Source organism: Corylus avellana, chromosome ca7 (assembly GCF_901000735.1).
Source record: "Corylus avellana chromosome ca7, CavTom2PMs-1.0".
Lineage (NCBI taxonomy): Eukaryota > Viridiplantae > Streptophyta > Magnoliopsida > Fagales > Betulaceae > Corylus > Corylus avellana.
In genome coordinates, this window is record NC_081547.1 from 8380581 (window position 1) to 8401586 (window position 21006).

Genomic DNA, 21006 nt, shown 5'->3' on the forward strand with positions numbered 1-21006 from the left:
AAAGTAAGTTTGTTTAAGAAGAGCATCTTTATCAAAGTAATACAGCTACTAAAAGAAGAATTAACAAAGGTGAAAAAAAAAAAAAAAAAAAAAAAAAAAAAAAAGAACAAAATAAGAAGATGAAGAAAAGCTGCAGAAAGCAAGGGTCTCCATGAATTCTCGCATCAATTGTAATACTCCAGGCAACCATGCTAATAATTTGGCATGCACCAAACAAAGATTATAAAAAACAAAAAGAGTAGGTTGAGGAAATGTTCAAGATGAATCGATGTATTTACCTGGAATATTGTCAGCAGCAAGTTGTCTTCGAGCATGCTGATATTTTCCTGCAGCTAGTTTTGAGTTGCCAAGAATAGCAATGGCAAAGACAAAGAAGAGCCACGCTTTCAAATTCATGTTGGTCTTCATTCCTTAACAAATTTTAGTTGAGCTAGCTACAATATTTATAGAATTAGTAGTGCCCCAAAAATACGTTTGGCCTATAGCAAACGACTTGTACTAGCTCACATTGACTTAGAAAGAGTAATGATGCTTATAAAGGACGTTAATTTCAAAATGTCGGATTTTCGGTTTATTTCAAATAGTAAATGATTCAATAAATGACGTACTCATCACCACAATCATTTGGTTATAAAATAAGAAAAATAAGTATATTCTGAGTTAATTTATGTTTTTGAAGCCTTCTAGAATTGGAAAATACCCAGAAAAACACTAGTCCTTTGAGCACGGTAACATGCATGAATCTCGAAAATGTAGGGCAAGTTCGTGAACAGACCTTTGACTGTTGACTTGTACTTTTAAGCCATACAATTGAGTCAACACGACATGTAACACGTTTAAAGTCTTGTTGTACAACGATAGTCTATATATAATTATAAGTTGACGGGGTCATTGTCTCTTGTCAATTAGTACTGTCCGTTGCAACACGTTTTATTTATTAATATTATTTTTTTAAAATTAAATTATTGTCATTTTATCATATTGGTATTTATCACTTTTATAATATTCTTAATTTTTTTATTCATTACTATCATAAGCGATAAATGTTAATTAAGTTATGAATATGATCACTATTGATGTGGAAATTAAATTCATACTCATTATTTTGTAGATAGTTATTAGGATTTCATTAATTATAAGATATAGTAAACTGCAGAAAATTTTGATCCCACGATAGGTGTTAATTCTTGCCCATTCGGAACTAGAAATAAGTATATGTTGAGATTAGATGAGATGGAGGGTTAATCCCCCTCCTAATTGATTCCTTAATTTATATATTGTTTAACCGCATGGATCATCAAGATAATGAATGGGAAAAAGCAGGGTAAATAACGAAAAATCAAAATCTTGACAAAACCATATCATATTTTATAATAAACTTCTATTGACTAATAGAAATTACAAATGTTCTTACAAATGACTTTGACTAATAGGGAAGCTTTTTCCTAAATTCTACCCTGCTTTTAGATTTTTGGCTACAGAGTAACAAAGATCCCCCTCCCTTAATCTTTACCTTTTCATCTAAAAAATAATAATAATCATACTTTTCTTCTGGCCAATAAAAAGGATGGGTGGTGGTGTCGTGGCAAGGGATCATGAGGGTCACGTAATCGGCGCAAGGAGTCTTACGAGACCGGGTACACTCGACCCAACATCTGCTGAGGTAGTAGGAGCCTTTCATGCCGCGAGTTTCTGTCAAGAGTTAGGTATCCAAGACATAGTCCTGGAGGGAGATGCCCTACTGGTGGTGAAAGAGGTGTCAAATATGGAGATCAGCCGGACTCGGTTAGGTCATATTCTGGCTTACATACCCTCTTCAATCACTACGTAGATGGCAATGTGTTTATGTTAGTAGAGGTGCTAATGCAGCAGCTCACAAGCTTGCTAACGTGGCAAAACAGTAAGTCATAGATAAGGTTTGGATGGAGGAATCTCCATAATGTACCTATGATATTATTTTGAGGGAGCAATTTGCTCTATCTCTTTGATTGATATATAAAGTTCATTTATTCTCAAAAAATAAAAATAAAAAACCTAACCCCATCCATGCGTCTACTTCATTACCTTAATCTTGTTACACATAATTACGTGAAGTTGTTTTTAACAAATTGTAGTATTAGGCAGTTAATTTATTTTTACTTCCTAGCTAAATTAAACCAATTAGAGCGACGCATGAAAGATTTATGTGAGATTTGCTTTTCTTAAACATTTTAAAATTAATTAAATTAAATATTTTCTATATATTTTCTATTATACAAATTTTGAGGAGGCCAAATATCATCTTAGTGTTAAATCGTCACTTGTCTCAAAAGCTTAAGCTGATAGGAATAAGTAAATTTAATAACTTAATTATTACTTTAACACTCTCTTTCACGTGTGCGCTTACCATTTTAATAGATGAGGCCCAACAGATTAAATATTTAATCAAAATGAGGTGAATGATAGAGTACTAAGGTTCGAACTCAGGATCATTGACTCTCATAATATGTTAAATTACTAATTATCTCAAAAACTTAAGCGGATAGGAAGAGGTAAATTTAATTACTTAATTATTACTTTAACACTTAGAAGGTGACCATTGGGCATTATTCCTAAGAGCTAGGCCACTAGGTTCGCAACATAATATAAAACATTGGTCGATATATATATAAAGGATGATTTCATTCCAGGGAAAAATTGTAAATTTTATAGTTTAATTATCCAGACGAAAGTTAAAGAAGTACATAACAACACAAACTCATACTTAACAGAAACAGAAATACAACCATGAAATGGGAATATAATAACATATTTGAAAAAGATTGATATAATGCAAACTAACTTGTCATATTGCATAGAAGGACCGCTTGACGACAGTTTGTTTAATAATTATCTAGCAAGGGGAGCAATTTCTGATTCAAGTTCTAAAGAAGTTGTTGGAAAAGATCTGTTTCCTGAGCCAAATATTCCTTTAGTTCTGCGAATTCGTTACTCATGTATGTCCTTTGGATTTGTTGTTTGATGCATGACAAGGCTATCTCCACAGCTCTCCTGGTTGAATTGATGTTGAAGTCGATCCTTCTAACCTTGGATTGACAATTTTTTGAATATCCCCTCGTTCAATCAGAGCATTAATCCAATTTCACAAGGCTTCTTATTATTGTAGGTTGGCCAGTGATAAGTTGTAACGCCCTAGGAAAATCAATTACCTCGTAATAGACTCTATGGTTCGCCTACTAGCCTTGTCCGTCTCAGAACAAGATTCAGGATTCTCATCCTCTCAAAAGAAAGAGACTGCAGCAGAAGACTTTAACTAAGAGACAAAGATAGCAATAATTTAAACCACAATCATAATAACCAGAGTGAAACTTAAAGCATCATACATAGATAGATCTCCAAATGTATCACTCAGAGATAGGTCATCGAAATAATAATACAGACTACTACTAATTGTTCTGAAATAGCATCAACGCCTAAGCTTAACCAAAGATAACATAAATACAATCTCAATCAATTCCTGACGAGTAGTCCTTCTAGCATCCAACATAAATTTGAGCCATACCAAGTCTAGATTCTCAAAATTGACTTGAATCAAGTCATTCGCCCCCGCTAATTGGCTTCCCGAATCCATCCTCTGCTAAACTAGCTATGACAGGACATATATTCATAATAAAGGGAAAAATAAAAAATAAAAGGGTAAGTCTGACGACTTTGTGAGTAAAACTGTACATCATGTACTTGTAATTTGTATGATGAACTCAGTTATAAATAAATCCCATACAATATTGTGATATGACAGTTATTCATGGATGCAATATAGATATAATACATGTTGTAACTATAAGAATCAAGTGATAGTTCAAACTGTATGGAATACTCGAGATATATCCCCTTCTCAGCATGGTTGACGTTGTCCCGAGAGACTTGTAATACAATGCCGGTGCCCCGACCATTGTAAGCGACCATCCATAACACTAGCAACCTGACCGAGTCCGACCTTGGGTGGCCCACACTACTAATGATGTACGTCCTGTAGTGACCCGTCAATCAAACATGACTGTGCCAGTCACGAAGTAACTATTCGTGACTGGCACAGTCACTTTTGACCGTAGAGTTAACATGTATAGTAAACCCATGGCTGTTATCCTGCACGTATCAGTGTACCATGCGATACGATGCAATTAGTCTTATCCATCTTCTACATGCATGCTCTTACAAATCTCACCATGTTCATTATCTTGTTTAAGTTACACATGTTTTCTCACAATAGTTTCTTCTATTGTGCCAATTTCAAGGAATAAGCATCAACTTTTGATGTTTTGAAAGCACACTTACAATGAGATGATCTTTGGAGGATTGTCGTTACTGCAGTTCAAACCATCCCATGAGTATTCAATTGGGACGCAGGGATCGCCTTGCCAGTTTCTAATCACAGAGTACTGTTCCTTGATTTGCATGATAGCTTCAACTAATGTTTTTAATGCAAAAACAAAAGAATTAACATATGATTATTTCAAAGAAAAATATACCTTTCCTATAATGATAATTTTGAGCATAATCCTTACAAAGAAAATAGAAAGGAGAAGAAAGAGTACCATCATCAATGGCCGTTGTTTTATTTGGAAGCTTTTTTAACACAAAAATCTCAACGGCGTTGAGGATTGGAGGAAACTTAGTTCCCTCTGCTGCATTTATTGAAAAATATAGCCGGCTGCCACTAATTGGTGGATCATCTTGGACTATGGTGAGTGGCCTCAGATAATCAAGTTTAATGGATTCTGCCAGGTTGCGCTCACCGTTCAAATTGATTGTCAATACCCTCTGCTGGCCGGCTCCAAGCTTCTCAATCTCAGCAAAGTGAAAGTAAACATAACATTTAGAAAGAGAATCTGGAGGAGACCAGGATAAGCTTAATGGAATGCTAGCGTTTGGTGTTTTGGCAGCAGTCCTCAACACCTTGGCTGGTAATTTATATGCGTTATCATTGCCTTGGCTGTAAATGGTTGAGTCGGTGGTGATTGGAGTCCAATTATCAAATAGCAATGGATTCCAGTAACGATCATAGGGATCGATTGGATACCTAATGGGAAGAAATAATATTGCATCAGAGTGTGCCAAAACAAAATGATACAAATACAATTGATGTTACAATTAACTGATTTACCTGAAACTTGATTCAGATGTTTCCATGCCAATGTCATATCGCCTTATGGTTGCGAGCGCGCCATCCTCAATATGATAAATGGAATTGTCCAAACGTCGTAGTTCCAATGCTGAAATGAAGGGTACCCCATCGCCAGTCTTCACCAGATACACATCGATGTAATCCGTTGAGGGGACATGAATAATTGCAAAATTAACTATATCATGTGATTTCACTGTGCCCCACCGATTAGGCCCAAGATATAGGTCAAATATTGGGGTAATGTTTTTGCCGTCGTAATTCCCATAACAGAATGAAGCCCTGACCAAATAATTATTATTTTTGCCTTGCTCCGGTGTTAGGGTGTAACAATTCCTTGTTCCCACCGGAAAACTTCTCAAGTTCTTTAACGACTGCGAATCCCCACAAGAATCAAGGGATATTGTCTCAACTGTTCCAATACTTACAAGTTCCTTATCAGATTTGTAACGAATGCCGGTTTCTATATTAATAGAATCTTCATCCGCTGCCACAGTTAATGCAAATGAAACATTGAAATTTTGAAAACAAATGTCCTTATCGGTAATTTGTCCATAAAACCGCAATTATATACTAATGTTATCCAAACATTCAATTGATAGAAAAAAGTATTTTTTAACATGTTTTACTAAATGCATATGCGATTTTAATAAGTAACGATTTCAAAAACGTAATTTTTAAAATCGCACTTACTAAACAGACCCTAAATGTTTTTTCCCTCACATTTCTAACAAACTGTGAATCATAAATACTGTGATTTTTCTAGATTAATTACTGCAAACTTTTCTAAAAACCAATTGTCTCCATCAATTCTCGCATCAATTGTGATACTCCATGGCAAGCATGCTAATAACTTGGAATGCACCAAACAAAGATTTCAACCAAAAAAAAAAAAAAATCAAAAAGTGTAGGTTACGTGAAAGAATTTGGGAAGTCCTGTTTTGGTTAACTTACCAAATAACATAGTAGTTCATTTGTATTTATAGCTGAAGTGCAGAGAGTCTTTTACAATGAGTTTAGAGAAGTAAAGCAACAAAAAAGAAAAGCTTAGAAAGCTCTTTACATAAAGTGATACACGTAAATGCAAAGAAAGAAAGTGAAGGGATATATACTAGTGTATATATCCAACCATTGCTTTAAAGCAATAACTTAATGTGAGTTCCCACCACCTGAATGACAGCCACTCTTAAATACCTTCCATTATCAAATTTTCTAAAAATAAAAACATACATATACTAATTTTGAAATATTCTAGGAGTCCCAAATTGGTTCCTAGATAAAAATTAAAAGGCCATGGTCCATTAGGGATAAGGTTTATGGGGGATGGGATTTCTAATGTAGTTAAGCTTGGGGATGATTAGAATGATAGGTGTGAGTGTGGGGATTTTATTCCTCCCTAGTACTGAGACTTCCATGGGTGGGTTAGATTTTGTTTTTGTTCTAGGGATCAAGTCCATCTCTGACGTAAGGGTCGTGAGAGTGGCTGTGAGAAGACCAACTATGCAAGACTTTAACACGTCTTCTATTGGGCATTGACTTTTGGGGGAGATGGGTTGATCTCTAAAGCCATTTTATCTGGGTCTTATCATCTTAACCCATTTGAGGAAAAAATTGTAAGATTATGAGAGTAATTGGAAGGTGGTTTTCTTGATCCAATAGGTGTTTTGTAATGGTTGAATGATTTATAAATAGAAATGAGAAAGTTGAATTTTTTTGGGCTTTTTGAGAAAGCCCGCCCGTCTACGATTCTTGAATTTGATTAGTAACAAATTTCATGCCTTTTTATTCTTTATAATATTTATTAATCCCATCTGACTCAACTAATTAGTGATTACCCTATAATGTAGCCCATTTAACACAACTATTAACAATATCTATACAGAATTCTAACTAATAATCAATATATTGGACTTTACCGAATAGTTTTCAACTGGACCTATTTTAACTGGGCCTTTGAAACATAGCCCAGCCCATTATTACCCTTTCTTCTTCTGCATTCTTCTCTAAACTTTGTCTCTCCTTTCAAGTTTAAAAGTTTGTTTGGAATTGTGTTTGAGAAATAAAGCTTTTAAGTCAAAAAGAGCTTTTTGACAAAAGCTTTATTATTAAGCTTTGTCAAAAGTACGTTTTAACTATTTTTAAGCTTTTTGGGCCATTAAAAGCGCTTTTAATTTTTTACCAAATGAATACTTTTTTCTTCAAAAAGATTTTTTGAGTGTTAAAAGTACTTTTAAGTTCTTCAAACGCAATCTCAAACAGGCACTAAAGCAACCCATTGATTTATGCTACCAACAAGCATTCCTTATTAACTTTGGTTTCCCTATATGCTATAGATTTTCGTCGGTGTGAGTTTCATGCATCACATAATTTATTAAAGAGTAATATGTAGACTCACTAGTTTACGTACTTTTTTCATGCTTATATGTAGAGCTTTTAAAACTACTATTGAATGAAACTATTGAATATGAGATTAATCTTTAATGGCTTTTAATTCTACAATAATTTTAAACATTTTTCTACTTTAACTAAATATTATTTTTTACTAGTGAAACAAACTACCATAAAACTAACTACCAGGAAACTAACTTTAATGCCCAACTGGTATGGCATATCATAATGTTGTACATGAATGCATTCAATTCATTAAGTGATGGCAATCAATTAAGAATAATGCTACACTTATACTTTTTACACAATTTTTCATACCCATAGAAGGAGAGCACTGCATAGTCACTAAGACGACGACCATAATGAGGGGTCAAGTCTTCCTTTAAAGTGAAACGATTAGTAAATGCAATTCATTTCATTGTTGGTGCAAGGTTCATGCATCACATACTCTCCATGGAATATGCATTTCATCTGGATGAAATCCAAAAAAGGTGGGATTAACATTTTCCTTATGGGTAAATGTTAAACTTACTCTCACTTTTTTACACCCACTTTTGTGGCTTTTAAAATTATCATTGGATACCAATTACTAATGGTTATTTTAAAAGCCACCTATGGTTGTGGAGAAATGAAGTTAGGAAAGTGGATGCATGTATCATGTATGTGTAGCATTACTCTTGCTTTTTTCAAAATTACTATAAGATCTGTGGACCTACAAATCCAATGATAATTTAAATAAAAAAAAAAAGAAAAAAAAAAAAGAATGGAAGAATGATCATGGGAGGATGTATAGCATGTCTCCCAAATAATACATGTGTGTAAATATAGGCAAAAAATTGGCGGGTCTAGCATGGGCGGGAGGTAGTGGCTGTGCTAGGAGGGTTTATTTATTTATTTATTCTTTTAGAGTGAAAGAAAGGTTGGATCATGTGTTTTGCTCACATATGTTTTTTTTTTTTTTTGGTTTCAAGCTGACATGTTGACTTTTCATTTGAGGATACAAAGATCTTGATTTGTACCACAACCACATATAAGTTATGTTATATTATTACTATTGTTCAATCAATAATTCGACAGTGAAAAAAAGAATTTATTATTACATGCAAAAGGACGCGGGGCAAGGTTCAGGATTTTTTTTCCTGATCAGATGCAGACAAGATCTGTATTCATTCCCCAAAGCCAGAGGAGAAGGAGAGGAAAAGAAAATTTTAATTTAGGCTCTATTTATTTTCAACTAAAATGTCTTTTGAAAATGTTTTTTTATTTTTCAGTATTTGTTATAGTTGAAAATTATCGTCAAATTGAAAATATTGACTAAAAAAAACCTTTTTTTTTTAATTTATGTAAAATAGTTTCTCTTTCTTAAAATAGTAAATTATTTTTCGAATTTGAACATTTTTTTATACACTCTTTCGCAATTCATTCTCTACTGCCATTGGAATCCACCATAAGTCATCGGATTTTCCCAAAATTCATTGCCAACAGCCAGTTACCGCCACTAGAGGTTGTCAGAATCTACCGACGTGTTCACCAAAAGTTGCAAAGCATTCTCTGCTATCACTAATTTGTATGAGTCAAATGCCAACATTTTTTTAAGGGCATTAATTTTTTAGAAAAATAATTTTATTGAAAATATTTTCTGAAGCCTTAATTTGCAAAGGAAGATAAGAGGGAATGGAGTTGCCAGCCACACTTGTTCCGTTGGTTAGATGGATGAGAAGTAGAGTCGTCATCTTCTCTCCCGATTGAATCAATTGATACAAAATGGGGAGAATGAAAACATAAAAGTGAAAAAGACTCACTTATAACAAGTCAACTTTTCAAAAGGAGAGGCCTCTTGCCAACCTCACTGGTAAAAGTCTACAACTGCGTATGGGTTCTCTACGACAGTAAAATTTAACAATTTTATAGGTGAATGTGTGAGTCCATGGCTCAAAGTAAAAATATTTTGACTTTTGTAGTGTGTGAAGTGAGCCCATTTTTTCCTTTAAAATTCATCTCTCTACAATTTTGTAAAGCAGCTATCACAATGCATAGTTTTCATAAGACTAAAAAACGAATTATGAAGTCAATTATTAATTAATTGCATTTAAAAAAAATACTAATTAATTGATTTTACTCTGGTGTTACAGTTGCATGGTATCATAATCCTTTGCTTTGAAGAATATTGGATTTTAAGAGATAACATAGTCAATGATCATACAAGAGATAATTAACTTAGTTAGCTAGTAGGATTTTGTCAATAGATTTAGTTACTTGGTTCTATCCAAGTCCATTTTGACTATGCTACTTATTGCAGAGGATGAATGCCAGGCAAAATTTCAACCAATAGTTGGCTCTCATTTTCGGCCCATTTATGTTCGGCCTTTGTGATATTACTTAAAACTCAGGCCCATTTCAGCCCATAGTTAACTTTCATTTTTACGTATAGTTGGCCTATTGTTATTTAAGGCGCATTTCCGATCATCGTCGTCAACCACCCTCTTGTTACTACTGTCAATCACAGTTAAAGAGAAATATCAAACTAAAGCTTACTGAAAATTCATGAATTAAGTAAGAACACAATATAACCCTTTAAAGCTTTATCATATACATCTAAGTCATAGACCGAACCACATAAAATGTTTTATATTTATTTTATTGTCTGTTACGAGTAGTCATTGTTAGGTAGTGGATCTGTTATGAAGTATTATCAATTTAGATATTTAGTTCATTAATGTTTTATAGTTGTTTTTTTTTTTTTATTTTAATATTGTTGTGTGTATAGGACTCTTATGTTATGTTTATCTCTTTTATCTTGTTATTTGTTATTTGGATATGATTAGATTTATCTATTTTAAATGGAAGTCCTATCTCATGTGGGACTCTATTTTCTATTGTCTTTAAATACTACATTATTTATAAATAAGGAAATCAATCAAGTAAATTATTCAAACTCTGTGTTTGTAGGAGTTGAGAGCACCTCGAATTGCTCATAGGAGGTTTAGGATTCCTCGAAAATCCCACCATATCAATCTTTCTACTTAGTTCTCATCACATTACGTAAGTACGTAACAAAGTTCAAGCCAACTCTCCGTAACCCACCGCTTCAAGTTACAGAGGATTGTCTATATCAATGTGTTGGTCTAGTGCATGAACTCCAAAGAAAAGTGGAAAAATTCCAAAGAAAAATGGAAGTGCATGAACTCCAAAGAAAAGTGGAAGAATTCCAAAGAAAAATGGACAAGTCGTTTGACAGATTCGAGAGCACTTTAGCAGAAATAAAAAATGAACGCCTACGTGAGCAGCAACAAACGATGTTGCGGGTGCAAAAGCTGCATGCCCCACACCGCCACTACCACCACAACAACGCCAAAACTCAGCCGTCATGTTCAAAAATCCGACCACACCACCGTCATCACATCGAAGTTCCACCACCAAAAATTCATGCACATTTCAGTCCACCAGCAAACACAATTTCACCATACCAAACCGGTCTTTAGTAGGACAAACCCTATCAGGTTCTCATTTCACAACAGAGACAAAAAATTTGGTGATTAATGCAACCTGGTTTTGTGCTTCGCCAGAAAAAAAAGAAAAAGAAGATTGCCTTCTTTGTTTGGTTTAGGAAGAAACGAAGAAAAAAAGAAGAAGAAGGTGAGTCAAAGGAGAACGAAAAAGATTTTCACCACAAGATTTTTACGACCTTGAGGACAAGGTCGATTCAAAGAGGGATGGAATGTTATGGGTAGTCATTGTTAGGTAGTGGGTCTGTTATGAAATATTATCAATTAGGTTATTTAGTTCATTAATGTTTTATAGTTGTTTTATTATTTTAATATTGTTGTATGTGTAGGACTCTTATGTTATGTTTATTTCTTATATATTGTTATTTGTTATTTGGGTATGATTAGATATATCTATTTTAAATGGAAGTCCTATCTCATGTGGGATTCTATTTTCTATTGTCTTTAAATAGTGCATTATTTATGAATAAGAAAATCAATCAAGTAAATTATTTAAACCCTGTGTTTGTAGGAGTTGAGAGCACCTTGAATTGCTCATAGGAAGTTTAGGATTGCTCGAAAATCCTATAGCTTTATATTTTTGGGTTAAATACTAAATACTCTCTAGGGTTTCACAACTTTATTTTTTCCCTCCTAGGGTTTGATTTTTATCACAGAAGGTCTCTGTAGTTTTGATAATAGACCAAATTAGTCTTCCGTTAGTTGACCTAACAGAATTCCACGTGAACCAATCAAGTGTTGACACGTGGCACCTATTTAATTTTTTTTAAAATTTTTAAAAAAATCTATTTAAAAACAAAAAAACAAAAAAACAAAAAACAAAATAAAAAAGAGGAAAAAAAATTGGGGGGTGGCCGAAACCACCCCCAATGGGTACTGGGGGTGGCTTGGCCACACCCATGGAGCCTAGGGGGTGGTTTCGGCCACCCCCTTTGGCACCAACAGGGTGGCTCGGCCACCCCCTTGGAGCCAAGGGCTCCGGCCAGATGGGGGTGGCCAAGCCACCCCCATGGCCAAAGGGGCTGGTCGAGCCACGCCCAAATGGCCAAGGGGGTGACTCGGCCACCCCCAATTTTTTTTCCTTTTCTTTTTGTTGTGTTTTTTTTTTTTTTTTTTTTTTAAAAAAATACATATGTTTTTAATTTAAAAAAAATTAAAAAATTAAATTGGTGGCACGTGTCAACACCTGATTGGTAAATGTGGAATTCCGTTAAGTCAACTAACGGTCAACTGACGGAGGATTAACTTGGTCTATTATCAAAACCACAGGGACCTCATGTGATAAAAATCAAACCCTAGGGAGAAAAAAATAAAGTTGTGAAACCCTAAGGGGTATTTAGTATTTAATCCTATATTTTTATATGTTTATGATTTTTTTTCAATAACTATGTTCTATGACATAAATGGTTGGGGAAATATATTATTGGGCGTACAGCTTTCCCTAGGTAGCCGTAGCTACTTCAATGAAGCGGAAAAGGCTTGTTATTCATTTCTTTTAACCGTCAAGAGGTATTATTGTATGCGTTATGATTCCCCAGTGTAGCATCACTAGCATGTAAGTTTTTCATGGGCCGTGTTGGCAGAGGTATTATTGTATTTTCTGTTGATATCTTGGGCCAAAATTTTAGAACTGCTTGGGTTGGGCCAATTACCGTGACTCAGTTCAAGAGAAACACAGCTCAAAATTCTAAGATCATGAGGTAAAAGTGATTGGAATTATTATTATTGTTTTTGGAAGAGAGATTATGATGCAGGAGAGTCATGTTTAGATGAGTTCTCAAATATTAAATTAATAGTATTAAAATATTTTGACAGAAAATATCTGAACAAATATCTGAAAATATTGGAATATTTTGTATTTTTATATTTTATTTTTCTCTCAATATTTTGCTTGAAAAATACTAAAAAATTCGCCTATATAAATGCATCTAATTTTTTGAGTATCAATAAAATTTTAAGTTATTACCCCTCTTTCTCTTCTATAACCCTTAGTTTCTTTTACAAACTTCAATTTTTAATTGTTGCTTACTTTCATATCTTTTCAGAACAATTGTAGATCTATTTGAAATCAACTGAGATATTCAAGCACTTACTCCCACTAACAGGATAGCCAGTATATACTTCATTGACTCTGCCAATTGCCATTACTTTAAGGCTGCTAATCTAGACACAAAATTTCTCTAAACCATCATTAGAAACATATGAGGCCTTACACAAACTACTTTTCCAATTATATGAATCCCCCTGTCTTGTCTTATTTTGGTGGAGATCCCACTATTTGATTTTTACCTTCCACTTCTTTTCCATTTCGGACAAGATATCACTGCTCTTGTCCGTATGTTCCACCCAATACATCTCTCGTGGGCACTACCAAGCAAGAAGATGTCACAATTACAACCAAGAAGAGCACCACTACAAGCTTCATTTAGCTATGATTTTGTTACGAGCTTAGTGTCCCACATAGGCTAAGTCTAATTTTAACTATGTGTATATAAGCTCTTTAACACCTTTCTCTTGTAAACTGATTTTTAATAGTGAATTCTAACTAAAGTTTATGACAGGTTTGTGCATACCTAATCATGCCAACTCTTTATATAGAGAGATACATATGCAGTTGGTATTAAAAGTTGAGAGAAATTTTGTGTCGGCATTAGTAGCCTTAATAGGGAAGTTCCACTTTTTAAGGGGAAGAATGGCATTGGTAAAGTCAATGAAGTATATAATAGATATCCGGAATTCATATAATTGGAAAAAATTGTTTGTTTGAGGACGAATATGTTTCTAATAATGGTTGAGAGAAATTCTATGTCGACATTAGTAGCCTTAATAGGGAAGTTCCACTTTTTAAGTGGGAGGAATGGCATTGGAGTCAATGAAGTATATATATAATGGATATCATGATTCATATAACTGGAAAAAAAATAGTTTGTATAAGGACAAATATGTTTATAATGAAGTTCCACTTCTTAAGTGGGAGGAATGACATTGGCAAAGTCAATGAAGTATATAATGGATATCGTGTCACTGGTGTAACGCCCTAAAATATAATTAACTGGTAATTATTTTCTGGTATGATGTCATTGCCAACTTACTTGTCAACAATGCTATCGATTCCAATGGAAGTCAACAACCAAGATCATGAGGTAAAAGTGAAGGAAGAAGAACCATTGATATTTTATTTTTTTGAGAGAGAGATTATGATGGACGAGAATCAGTAGCTGAATTGTTAAATACTTAATTAATGAAAAAAAATTAGGTATAATATTTGAAAATTATTTCTTGATAAATGTTTGGTTTCCATCTCTTGGCCATTTTCGTAAAAAGATGGGTAAATCTATTGTTCAATCTGTAAAACCCACAGATTCAATAGTCAATTCAAAATGATCGTGCCGAACGTAAACACAAGCACATCTTAGACACTATTAGGGCTTTGCTCCTTTCTGCTTCTACCCCTGAACACTTTTGGGGAGAAGTAACTCTTACCGCTGTTTACACCATTAATAAGGTTCCGTCTCCCTCTACTTTAAATACGTCCCCCTATGAACTCCTGTATGGTTTTCCTCCCGATTACCAATCCCTCTATATCTTCGGTTGGGTCTGTTTCGTGCTTCTTCCACCTCATGAACGCATGAAATTAGAACCTCGTTCTCGCCTATGTTGTTTTCTTGAGTATGGCATTGAACATAAACGATATCGTTGTTATGATCCTATTTCCAAACGGCTCTGCATCTCGCGGCATGTCACTTTTTGAGAACATTAGTTCTTTAGTGGTATGGAGTCTTTTCCTCCTAGTCCCTCTAGTTCTTCTCCTGTCTTCACTAATGTCTCGTTTGATTTGCTCCTCGAAACTACTGATTTTGATGTAGGGATGACAAGCTCTCTAGACGACATTACAACGGTCGACCGCAATGCCTATGTCCCACCTGTTGATCCATCTACTCTTGAGCCTGATCTCTCTATCCCTCGTCGTTCTACTAGGATAACAACTCTTCCTTCCCCATCTTCGTGATTATCACTGTTATTCTGCTCTTGCTACTTCACATGAACCTCACTCTTTCTGTGAGGCTCATACTAATCCTCTTTGGCAGAATGCTATGTCCGAAGAACTTAATGTTCTTTCCAAAACCCATACCTAGGACTTAGTTGATTCACCTTCAGGCAAAACTGCGATAAGGTGCAAATGAGAATACAAGATTAAGACAAAATCTGATGGGTCTGTTGAGCGATACAAGGCATGTCTTGTGGCTAATAGGTTTAATCAGGAGTATGGCATTGATTATGAGACTTTTGCGTCAGTGGCTCACCTTACTTCTATTCGATCCCTCCTTACCGTAGCCTCAATGCGTCATTGGGATCTTTTCCAAATGGATGTGAAAAATGCATTTCTCAACGGTGATCTTAGCGAAGAAGTTTACATGCAGCTGTTGTGTAAATTTATTTAACTCGCAAGTGCACGAATCGATTGTAGTTTAATGGATTGCAAGTGCGAGGTTAATCCCACAGAGAATTGTATTTTTGAAAGAACAATTTATATCTAAACTAATTAAATCCTAACTTAGTTCCAAAAGGGTTTTGAATTTTGGTTTTAAAAATTAAAAGACAAACATAAACTAATGAAAATAAACTAAGAGATAAAAGACTAAGGTTTTGGAATTCACACTCATCGAATCATAACAACACACATCCATGTTTATCAATATTAATCTGAAGTTCTCACAATTAAAATCTTAGTTATGTTTTATTATGCTTCAACAGTTAATCAAAATCATCACATGTATCCATTCATTGCACAAATCACAAAATGAATCCAATATCAATTAAATCATTAGATGTATCCGTAAATCACAAAAGATATCCAATCTTAATTGAAACACCAAATGTATCAGTAGAACAAATCACAAGGGATATCCAATTATTTAGGCAAATAAAATCAAGCAATCAATTATGTGAAATTATCTTAAATCATCAAGTGTATCCTTGAATCACAACAAGATATCCACGAATCATGCCACATGTTGAAAAGAAGTAAAACAATTGAAATAATAAACCCAATAAAATCAGATAAATAAAGACTTACATGAAAGTATTGATGTTCTTCATCGGTGAGGCTTCATCCTTAACCTTAGTTGGGAATTAGCTCCACATAAAAATAAAACCTAAACTAAAGAAAAACTAAACTAAAAGAAAAGCTGTGGATTACATTCTATCTCAAAAATTGTATCCCAAAACTAGTCTCTGGAATTGTATATCTTTTCTTGAATGCAAAGAAGTCTATTTAGAGGCTTAGGGAAGTACTAGAAGCCCTATTAAACCTAGATAATTCGGAGGTCTGTCCCATAGTCAAAATAGAAGTCTGAAATCGGAATAGGATTCGTCCAAATTTGTGTTCTTTTATTGTAGAGCGATTTTGGCATAGTAACCTTCCGAATTAGGAAAATCATATTTCACAACAAATTGTAGTATTTTGAGTTATCTTTCCAATGGCACTTGAATTACGTCAATCAGATATTTGACTAGAAAGTTATGGTCAAAATACTGAGATGTGTGCAAAATCTAAATTTGAATCCAATCCGAAATTTTATCAAATCTAATCTTTAATCCGATTTAACCTTTTCTTGGATTTGGTTAAACTTAACCACATCATCTAGGTCTTCTCAAAGTATGCTTTCTTTCAAACTTTGCATTTTTTCCTTTAAAGCTGTAGTTTTTCTTGAATGACCTACAAAATACAAAACTAACACAAAATATTAAATAATGACACAGCTAAAGGATTAACTAATGTAAATAAAGGGGTCCAAATATGCAATATTTGGCACTTATCAGCAGCGTCCTCCTGGATATGATCATCCGCCTCACAAAGTTTGTCAACTTCGTCGGGCATTATATGGTCTGAAACAGGCTCCACGGGCTTGGTTTGCCAAATTCAGCTCCACTATTGCACAAATTGGGTTTGTTTCTAGCTCCTATGACTCTGCACTTTTTATCCAGCAAACAGATTCTGGTCTCATTATTCTCTTACTATATGTTGATGATATGATTATTATTGGTGATGATACTGTCGGTATTCCTAACCTTCAATAGTTTTTAAGTCAACAATTTGAGATTAAAGATTTGGGTTTTCTGAGCTACTTTCTTGGATTGGAAGTATCTTCTGACTCAGATGGTTACTAGTTTTCTCAAGCAAAATATGCTTCTGATCTCTTCCCACGAGTTGTCCTTACTGATTGTAAAATTGTTGATAGCCCTCTAGAGACAAATATCAAACTTCAAGCCATTGATGGTAAGCTACATTCCGATGCCACTCTCTATCGACAGTTAGTTGGAAATCTCATCTATCTTACTGTGACACGACCGGATCTTGCCTATGCGGTTCATTTTGTCAGTCAATTTATGACCGCACCACGCTCCGTTCATTATGCTGCTGTTCTTTGCATCCTTCATTATGTGAGGGGCACTTTGTTTCATGGGCTGCTTTCTCTTCCCACTCCTCATTAGACTTACATGTATATTTAGATGCTAATTGGCCAGGTGATCCCACTAATCGTTGTTCCACCACGGGTTATTATTTTTTACTTGGTGACTCTCTCATCTCCTGGTGTAGCAAGAAACAATCTGTCGTTGCTCGCTCTAGCACTGAAGCTGAGTATCGTGCCCTTACTGACACCACCTCTGAGCTCCTCTGGCTCTGTTGGCTACTACATGATATGGGTGTTTCTCAGACCTCTAGCTCTCCTATCTTTTGTGACAATCGGAGTGCAATTCAGATTGCGCATAATGATATATTTCATGAACGCACTAAACACATTAAGATCGACTGCCATTTTGTGCGCCATCATCTTTTGCAGGGAACTCTCCGTCTTTGTCCTATTGCTTCTGCTGATTAGTTGGTCAATGTGCTCACCAAAGCACATCTACCTGGACAGTTCCGCGATCTTGTTTCCAAACTCAAGTTGGCATCCACATTACCACCTTGAGTTTGAGGGGAATCTTAGAATATATTCAGATTATATTCTGATATTCAGAATAATTGTTGATTGATTTATATTTCCCTATATATATATATATTATTTGATTATGTCCATTAACTCTTGATTGTATTTTCCTATTTTATCTGGCCTTATTCAACTATAAATAGGCCCTCTTATATACAGTTTAATACACACAAAAATACATTATTCGGCTTATTCTCATATTTCTCTAGTTATTTTAACAAAATGGCAAAAGATGTGTAAGAAAATAATACCAAACACATCTTATTTCTTTGCTTATAAGAATTTTACTTTGTCTCCATGTTTAAATATATTTTGCACTTTTCTATTTTATTTTCCTCCAAATATTTTACTTGGAAAACACTCAAAACCTAGCCTATATAAGAGCATTCACAATAACGTTAGCAAACTTACGAGCCAAAATAACTACAAAACTACATTTCTTTATTTTAGCTGTTCACATTTTCAAAACACCCATATCAGTCTCAACATTTTTTAGTTAATCTACTTTTACTATTTCATTTAAATATTATTTTTCAAGAACTTTTTTTAATCATTTCTTTATTCTTTTTTCATCAACCACAAATATCTCCCATTTTAATTTGGGGTACCACACAAAATTGCCCATTTCAATTTCAGTTGTAGACCCAAGTGTTCAGAGGGATAATTACTCCTTCATCCCTAGCTATTTTCTAAACCACACAATTTTCTAACGTAAAGGTCCATTTTTGTAAGAGCCTTGCCAATGGAGGAGTTAAATTATACTTTTATCTAAAATGGCTAATTAGATTTGTAAAAAAACTCCCCACATTGGATTAGCAAAAAAAAAAAAAAATGCAAAATAGATATTTAGTTAGATTAGCAAAAAAAAAAATGCTACGTGTAGCTGTACTTTTCTCAGGAGCCATTTCATTTTTTTATTGTTTCTCTCACCTATTTTCTTTTTTCCCAAAATTTTCTCCTGCTATTTCTCTTTCACATATCTCTTTTTCCAAAATTTTCTCGTACTATTTCTCACTCTGCATCTCTTTTTTCCCAAAAGTTGAAAAAATATAAAAATAAAATAAAATAATAATATTTAAATGATATAGATAAAAATTGATGTAGGATGCATTTAAAATTGATATAGCTAATCGGATGTAGGAGGCATTTAAAAATTGATTAGTTAAACTAGATAAAGTGAGTTTTGAGGAGTCGTTTTGCATAAAAAATTGACTCCTTCATTAGGAATGCTCTAAGGCTAGGGACCTTTTGTACAATGGCAGAAGTGGGTGTGGTTTGGCTCAACAACTGGGAGACTTTTATTAATTTTCTTTTTATTATTTTTTATTCCTTTTTAATTTTTCTTACAGCAGTTTGCCTCAACAAAATAACTTTTTGGTGAGGTTATTGTGTTATTTTGCAATTTAGTTTTGAAGTATAAAAAAAAAATTAGTGTTTCAAAATTATTCTCTTTTTGCTTTTTTTGAGACAAGAATTTTTCTCTACTTTAATAGTTTGTTTTCTCTTTTTGTGTTCATTTTACAATATTTAATTTTTAATTCTAGCTTACTTTTATACGATGTCCCAATAATCCTAATTCTATTTCGCTAATGTACGGAAGTTAGTGTTGTGGTTAGCATTTAAATCCCGAAAACCTCAATGATTAGTATTAGATAGGTTTAAAAGGTAATAGTTGAATTGGAATTTGATTAAGATTAGATTATTTAAATTAGAATTAGATTAGAATCATGATTAATTAGAGTTTTTATCAGTGGGTGTCTAGTGATGGATACCCGAGGTTGGATAGTGGCCGGGTAGTGACGTGAGATGTGATTTGAGATGGATACCCGAGGTTGGATAGTGGGTAATGACGTGAGATATGATTTGAGAGAAAAGAGAGATCACAATGTCAAAAATAAATAAACAAATAAAATAAAATAAATGAAAAAAGAGTTCTTACCAGTTTATCATTCTATTGTACTTTATTTAAAGAGCATATTGAAACTTGTTTGTGGTTTGTTTCTAACCCTAAATAGATTCATTTTTTAGTCTCTCCTACCTGAAATGTACCATTGTGATCTCTCCTTTCTCTCATTTCTCTCAAATCACATCTCACGTCACTACCCACTATTCAACCTCGGGTATCCATCACTGTACACCCACTAACAAATATCCATTATATACTTATTTACTTTGCCAATGCCATTAGTCCCACTTAAAAAGTAGATCTTCCATGTCAAGGCTGCTAAGCTGACACATAATTTCTCTCAACTATCATTAGAAAATAGAAACACATCGGTCCTTAGACAAACTATTTTTTCCAACTATATGAATCCCCTGTCTTGTCTTACTTTTGGTGGAGATCCCATTATTTCATTTTTACCTTCCACTTCTTTTCCTTCCCAAACAAATATCGTGAAATTCAAATTGTTGGAATTAGTGGCTTATATTAACACTAGTGGAAGGCCAAGTAGACGGGAGCGGAGTGATTGTCGTGATAACAAGATATCATATCAAATTAGATTTAAGGGTAAAGTCCACATGCCCATCTCAAACTACCAAAACATTGTCAATTTTTCTCCCACGGCAGGCAAAAAGATAAAAAACGTCCCCATATATTTTTCAATAAGTCAAAAATACCCCTATAAATTCAATTATATATTTCTCTCCCACGACTTCTTTTCCTATGTGACCTTTTGGTTGAACCTGAATCGGAGGATGCAGTATATTTTCCTTTTGATGACACATCATCAAAATCCAAATTCAAATCCGAATCAAGAATGTTATCATGCTGCACTACATCAGTAAAAGACTTTGCAAAACTCTCTGTCACCATATCTTTACCAACAACTATGGCCATCTCATCTTACATTTCAATTTTTTTATTTAAATATTGCTCATGCTTAGGATTCGCCTGTTAAAAGAAAGAATATAATTTCAATAAAACTTCAAGACTATATAAATGCTATAATAAATAAAA

At 34.0% G+C, this 21006-nt stretch overlaps 1 protein-coding gene across 1 annotated transcript; it reads right to left on the bottom strand.

The window, feature by feature from the left end:
• Positions 1–4022: 4022 nt before the first annotated feature.
• LOC132187817 (senescence-induced receptor-like serine/threonine-protein kinase) lies at positions 4023–14677 on the bottom strand. Its single transcript, XM_059602255.1, has 7 exons — positions 14627–14677; positions 13345–13422; positions 13149–13218; positions 5144–5648; positions 4575–5059; positions 4315–4447; positions 4023–4125 (listed from the first exon to the last, which is right to left on the bottom strand). Exons 1-7 carry the CDS (start codon positions 14675–14677, stop codon positions 4023–4025), a joined length of 1425 nt encoding a protein of 474 aa, XP_059458238.1.
• Between the last annotated feature and the right edge of the window lie 6329 nt (positions 14678–21006).